General features: G+C 49.3%; 1 protein-coding gene across 4 annotated transcripts in view; it reads left to right on the plus strand.

Moving 5' to 3' along the window:
- The window catches only part of LOC144723543 (ral GTPase-activating protein subunit alpha-1-like), a 74,942-nt gene extending 69,632 nt beyond the window's left edge, over positions 1 to 5,310 (plus strand). For 3 of the 4 annotated variants that reach the window (XM_078602373.1, XM_078602374.1, XM_078602375.1), the window contains one exon: positions 2,742 to 5,310. In XM_078602373.1, coding sequence (XP_078458499.1) covers positions 2,742 to 2,884 — 143 coding nt within the window. In that variant the 3' untranslated portion in view covers positions 2,885 to 5,310. Of the gene's footprint in view, positions 1 to 929; positions 962 to 2,741 lie in introns of all 4 variants that reach the window. The other variant, XM_078602376.1, reaches the window with a different exon arrangement.
- Positions 5,311 to 7,097: the final 1,787 nt, after the last annotated feature.

The raw sequence follows: 7,097 nt of genomic DNA on the forward strand, positions 1-7,097 counted from the left end.
AGGCTTTCGCGACCAATATTGATAATAAAGGTTTTTTTGAGTTAGATCGCGTTATTTATAAGTGTGTCGTAACCCTCCACCACCCGACACGGCTAAACAGTAAAAAAGTGTCACGTTGACAAAAGACAAATAGTTCACTACTTTAGCCCACCGGTGTGTTGAAGAGTGAATCAACATCATTTACAATTTTTGAGTACGACGTTTCGCTAGTAATTGCATCCAGCATCATCGGGCAAATTGCAGTTTGGGTTTTGTCATGAGCTCTGTATTTAACGGCACAGGTCTGTGTGTGTGTGCGTCTTTGTTTACACTTCCCTCATAGGTGCTGGCAAACAGCACTTACCCCAAAAGTATGTTAAGGCTTTTTGGGGGATTTTTGTGTGTGTGTGTTTACACTTCGAAGACAAAGATCCCCCATATAGCCTTCACACACTTTTGGGGGCAAGTGCTGTTCGCAAGCAGCACCCATGAAGGCCTCCTCGAAGGCTGGCACAGCACACGAGGGGGTGATGGCCAGCACCACACCCGGCCGCCTTTGTCTGTGTTCACACTTCCCCAAATGTGTACCCACACGTGTGTTGACAGTTCATTGTTGTATTTTCAGGCATGCATTGTTTTCCATTTGTGAAAAGAATATATATATCGTTCTCCAAATTGTGTGTTTGCTAACTTTTATACAATCTCTCTGAATGGTGTTCGTAAAAAAATTATGGCTGTGACAGTTTGTAAAGTTAAATAAAAAATTAAAATACGCCCGAATTGTCATGGCGGTTTGACGCGAGGGCTTTACATTCGGCATTTTAAGTTGTCAACGTGGAATTTCTTAGTGAAATCGCAGCCCTAATTAAAGCGTGTGTTTTGTTTTGATCTCAAATCCCTCGTAGGTAGCCTTACTCTTTGATTACGCTTTTTATTTCTTCCCACTTTAGATCATTTTGCTTAAAATACTGAGTACCCCAAGGTAAGATCTTTGTTCGGTGGTCAATCAACACTAAACCTCTTAACTCCATTAACCGGTCAACGCCTCTTTAACCCCCCCCCCCCTCTTCATCATTCATCCGTCTTTACCGCGGCGGTTCTCTGTGAGGGGCCCCTGTCATTTGGTTTTTTTGATCGTAACCGCCGCCGACGTGCGCGTGTCTCCGATCTGGGAGCCGCCGCGTAAAGATGTGTGTTGGCATAACCCCCCCGCTAACTGCGCTAACTAACAGCACTAACTAACCGCACGACCAACCGCGTCGCCTTCTCACGCCCGCACTCGTCTTGTGAGCCCCGAGCCCCGGGGGGTTGGAGAACCGCGCGAGCGTTGGCCGGCATGGCGGCGCTCGCGCTCTCCCTGCGCTCGCTTCGCTGGCGCTCAATGGGCTCGTCCGAGCACTCGCCCCCCCCCCTTGCCCCCTGTTCCCCCTCCATCCGCGCCACCCCCACGTCACGTCCCGACCGCCGGACGAGGCCGCGTCTGCGCGACGACGAAGCGCGCCTCTTCTTGGGGTTGGGTGGCTGCCGCGGACTGGGAGGAGTGGGGGAGGCGGCGGGGTTCTGGGTTTCTCGCTGCGGCGATCCCTCCCCGTGGTGTCCGCTGTCTTGTCTTTCGAAGCATCGTTTGACGACCTTGCATGTTTTATTTTTTACTCACCGCTGAATGTCACATTTCATTCTTCACCCTCGGAGCCTTCGTTCGCGAGCGGAAGGGAGCGGCGGCGGCGGTCGGCGGGCCGTGTGGCGGCTCTCGGAGCGTGAAGCGTTTTTTGCGCCGCGTGCCGTTCGGGGCGACGTCCGACGTTTCGCTCCGAGCGCCGGCGGCTCCTCCGGCAGGGGACGTCGTGCCGAACGGCGTGCGTGGCACAACCCCCGTAAACGCGTCGGGAGAGCTCCACGGCACAACCGCGATGACCGTACGCCGTGGGTAACCTGGTGTCATGCGTTATGAATGATGATGCCTTAATAAGCGCAATGGCATGCAGTGATAACGTGTGTTCCGTAACTTAGGCAATCAATAATGCCCTGCGTTCGGAAAGTGAGGAGACCTAGAGTAAGTTGCAGTTCTCAGCTACTTGAAACACACCATTGTTATTATGGCAGCCCTAATGTGCATTTGAGATGTATTTTCTACGTGAGAGTGTCTGTGTGTAGGGAGTGTAGCAACACCATTGATAGCGATTATCTGAACCCGTCCTAGGCATCTCCTAGGTCGACTCGGCCTCAAACGAGTACCTGGTGCGGTGTGTTAACATCGCCACTAGGGTAGACAAAGGCAACCGGGCGTGGTGCTGGCCACCCACTCCCTCGTGTGCCGTGCCCACCTTTATAGGTGCTCGCTCACAGCACTCGCCCCAACAGTCTGTTAAGGCTATCCGGGGATCTTTGTCTTTGGGGAGGGGTAGTGCAACGGTTCGCGTGCTGCGCTATGAACCTGGCAGCCCGAGTGACGATTATCTCAACCGGTCCTGGGCCTCCCCTAGGTCGACTCTGCCTCAAATGAGTACCTGGTGTGACATGTCACCATCGCCACTGTGCTGTCATAGGGCGGCCGGGCGTGTGTTGCTGGCCACCCACCCCCTTCGTGTGCCGTTCCGGCCTTCGTAGGTGCTCGCTTAACTGCACTTTCCCCGACAATCTGTTAAGGCTACACGGGGGATCTTTGTGTGTGTGTGTCTGCAAGTCCGGCCGCCAGGCTTCCTACACCTCGTTACCACTTTGTCACGAGCGGCCTGTAAAGCGCAGGTGGCTGCTCCTTGCAGAATCGCCGCCGCAAGCGGAAGGCCCAAGCGCGACCGCAGCGACCGTAGCGGACTCCGTGTCTCCTCTGTCGGCACGCTCCGCCCGAAGCCGCGTCTCGGTCAAGCTCCGTCGAGCGTCCGGCTCCTCCAACAAGGCAACGTAGTGGGAGGGTTCGACGGGGGAGGGAGCGGGGGGGCGAAGGAGGGGGTGGACGACTGCCCCCCCCCTACCCCCCACCGCGATGCTCTCCTTGGCACAACCCTGAAGCTGCCACACCTCCTTTCTCCCAACCTATGCACTCCGCACACCCGACAACTCTCCTCGCTTGCCGAACGCCACCACCCACGACCACCCCCGGTGCCCGAGTCGTGCGTACGCGAAGGGGCAACCTGCTGGCACTCGGTTCACCTCCCCCCCCCCCCTTCAAACCCCCAACCCCGCAGGACTGCAGGTCACAAACACTGTCCGCCAACCGATGCCAGGGGGCAGGCGGGGCGACGAAGTTTCCGTTAGCGGGCGTTGTAACCGAAGGTGGCTGTGCGCCCACTCTGTCGGCCCGCAAGGCGCGAGCGACGTCGTCGGGTGTGTATAGGCGGGTACTATACGGTACGGTTCGTGCCGCGCACGTACCCAAGCGCTCGCTCCGCGGTCGCCGGAAGTAGGCGCCTCTCGGTACGCTTGCGAGAGACGCAGGTTAACTTATTGTTAAGCGGGAACCGTACGACGTCTGCCTCAAAGATCATGTCAAAGATGAGATCAAAGTCGTGGACGAGTGGACGGGCTCGCACTGCCCACGTTGAGATTGGAATTACGCGAGCGGCAGGAGGACGGGCGGCATGCTTGCGCATCACCTATGGCCATAGCGCGACAGACTCGCTTTGCAGACTCGCACGTTAGGAGACTAAAATCAAATACTTGCCGAATACTGTACGTAGGTCTGCGTAAACGAATTTTTTTTTTTAGCGTGGCACGCTTATTTTTTGTTCTCCGTCTGGTTGTAAATGTCTATCCGGCACGTTTGTTTGACCGTGCTCTTAAAGACAAAGAATAACGGTACAGGTTTTTTTGTTTGTTTGTTTAAAACGGACGATCCGGTACTTTGTTTTGTGTGTGTATGTGTGTATGGTGCAAAGGTGTATCAACCTGTGCGTCATTGTTCTCAAGATGCAATATTTATGTCAACTTGATTGAGTTCCGGGAGTTGCGCGTGTCTCTCTGTGCAGGAATCTAAAGCTGTCTGTATAAGGCATGAAGTAGTTACAGAATTCCGCTGTATGATGTACTGTATTTTATAATGTGTATTATATATATAACAAAAAATATGAAGATATGTTAGCCCAACAACTGTACCATTTCTTCGTTATGTATTTTTATGTTATGTTTTTATGTTTTTTTTCTTATATAAATAACTGGCCTTGTAAGCAGCACAAAAATATTCACTGTTTTTTTTTTCACCGCAAAACAAATCATTATTATTGTTGTTGTTGTTCCAAAGTTCCTCAGCGGCTAACACAACGCGGCTGCTGCTGCTTGTTTGCAGTACGGCGGTACAAATGTTCACGTTTCGCCCAAAAGCTTTCATTATTATTTAAAAAAGATATATATATAATTGAATAAAAAGTGGATAATTTCTACAACAATACCATTTCATAAATTCGTGACAATGGGCAAATCATGCTGGCTTGTTATGTTTTTGCATCGATTTCTCCGTGTCCGTTTATTAAAACTTGCACTTGAACAGTTTTGTAAACGTTTTAGTAACTTTTGCCCGACTCCTTTAAATTTGAATGATAACAATAATGCATTGTCCCTCTTGTCTGTACACAATTAAAGTCGGACAAAACAACAACCCCGCGCTTGCCACGGAAGGTACTGACGGAGCGTGGTTCGCCGATGAGCGAAGGAACGGTCCGGTCGATCGATCTGCCTGCGTCGTCACCGTACCTGTCGGGTGTGCAGGCGGTGCGACTGCGCCGAAACCGCACGCCCCCCACCCCCTCTGCCGCCGCGCCCAACGCGTTGAGCGATGCGTCGCTGGCAACACGGCCTGCGCACGCGACGCCGGTAAAAACCCGATGCTTGCCAGGTCCCTCCACTGTGCGCGCGATGTCACCGCGCCCCGAATCACTGAATATATTTGCACTTATACTGATCGCACCGTTAATTATTGGCGGCCGAGCCTTAACGTGACAACACTCGTTGTTGGGTGGATTTTTTTTCCCTCTCTAAAAGGAAATGCACTGGTGGGTGTGTGTGCGCTACACAAGATTCGTGACTCTCATGGTGTGTGACACTCTCACCGGGATTATGTTTTTTGGCACCTGGGTAAAAAGGCTCTTGAGTTGTAAAATGTTCACCAGTTATCGGGGGTTCACGGTTCTTCTGGTCGCCGTCGTTGTTTTTCTAAGTTGTGTAGCGGATAAATTTGCCCATTATTCTGACATGGCATGATGATATACAGTGACTGCATGTGTAAATATCCTGACCATTACTACTGAACCCACTCGAGCATTTATTAAGGGATGGCTTGTATTTTGTAATCATAATTAATATGGGGGTGATGCCCTCTAATAAAAATGTTAAAACGTTTCAATTCTTCTTCTCAATGGTCATTGTCCTCCGTGTGGATAACTTCGCCCCCGCCATATGAACGTGGAGTTTCCACAGTTGGCTGTAAAAAGGTGATGAGTACCGATGCCTCTGCTCATGTAAGCAGGAAATGTTTTACTGCGCTTATTTACGCTCTCAAGAATGCAAAGTACTTTGTAAAAACACCGCTTGGGACCAAAGTGGACGTTGTATGTGTGTCGAACTTCTTAGGCACCGTGTGATAATCGGAAGTGTTAACTATCTCACCGGGTATACAGGAGGTCGTGGGTTCGATCCCGACCCTGACGCCTGCTGCTGTGTATTTGGAGTTTGCACATCTCTCTCCCCGTGGTCGCGTGGATTTTTCTGCGCGTCCTCCGGTTTTTCTTTCTACATTTAGAAACGTGCGTTAAGAGTATTTTGACGTGATAAGCCACTTCGTTGAGATCTCATTTGTGGGCAAGTCGCTTCTGAAAAGATGAGTTATTGCTCTGGTAAAATAAACGTAGTTTTTTTTTTAAATAGATGAGAGAGTTTGAAAGAAACGGGGTCCAAAGTGGACTTATGTATGTATGGTTAACTCATTTCGCACCGTATGTCGCTATATAATCAAGGGTGCGGGGGTAAGACAATGTTGCCCGTCCTACCAGATGACAAAGGTTTGAAAGAAACAGCGTTTATATTTTTTGGGTCTTTCAGTAAAGCCACGTAGATAGAAAAAATAAAAAAAATACATCTGAAACACGGTAGGACCAATACCTCAGGCGTGGCTGATCATTGTTTTAACGCTGTGGGCTCACGAAATAGATTTTTCCAAGACGAAGGTACTCTGCAAACCCACTGGCTATAAGCAAAGATTCGTTCATGAAGCCATCCAGATATATAAACACGGAAACAATTTCAACCGAGAAGATGGGTACAAACTGAGCAATCATTGGAAGGACGTTATTAACCAGGTTAAGTCAAAACTGGCTGTGGTACGAGTTATTTTCGACTCTGGTGTTACATTAACAGGTTAAATGCCTTTACATTAACAGGCTAAATGTCTCACTAACACAGCCACCATTGCTCGTTTTCTTTGATGGCGGTGGCTCTCCGATCTTACATTGACATGCTAATCTCTCACAATACAATGGCCACCCCTTACATTGACATGCTAATCTCTATTTAAAGCGTTCGTGACTGCAGGGATTCATCGTCTTGGTTATTTCGGTAAAGTCACGTAGAAGGGAAGTAATAAAATAATAAAAAATAAAACATAATAAAATAATTATCACGACATGGTCTTCACCTGAGGACGGCTGCTTGCGTTGTGGCCGAAACGTGAAAATTATTTTATTATGTTTTATTTTTATTATTTTATTACTTCCCTTCTACGTGACTTTACCGAAAGAACCAAGAAGATGCTAATCTCTCAATACAAGGGCCACCCCCGCAGCTTCGTCGTCGTGGAGGTTGCCAAGCTTCTCCGATCTTTCATTTACATGCAAATTTCTTCTCTAGCCCCGCCCACTTCGCTTATGACCCTTGGGCTACACCCATCTCAAACCTTTATAACATCCTGCCTCAGCAGCTCTCCCGCTATTTTTCCCCTGATGACGATTGCTTGCGTTGCGATCGAAACGTCGTGATTTTTTTTTTCTATCTACGTGGCTTTACCGAAAGACCCAAATAATATCAATTCCTGCAGTCACGAAAGCTTTAAGTCAAAATTTTAAACAGCGTTTAGTCAATCCTGGCACATCGTGTTCGGTTAATGGACTCGTGACATTTTCAAGATAATTCCT

The sequence above is a fragment of the Lampetra planeri genome, chromosome 18, assembly GCF_965212315.1.
Source record: "Lampetra planeri chromosome 18, kcLamPlan1.2.h2, whole genome shotgun sequence".
Classification (NCBI taxonomy): domain Eukaryota; kingdom Metazoa; phylum Chordata; class Hyperoartia; order Petromyzontiformes; family Petromyzontidae; genus Lampetra; species Lampetra planeri.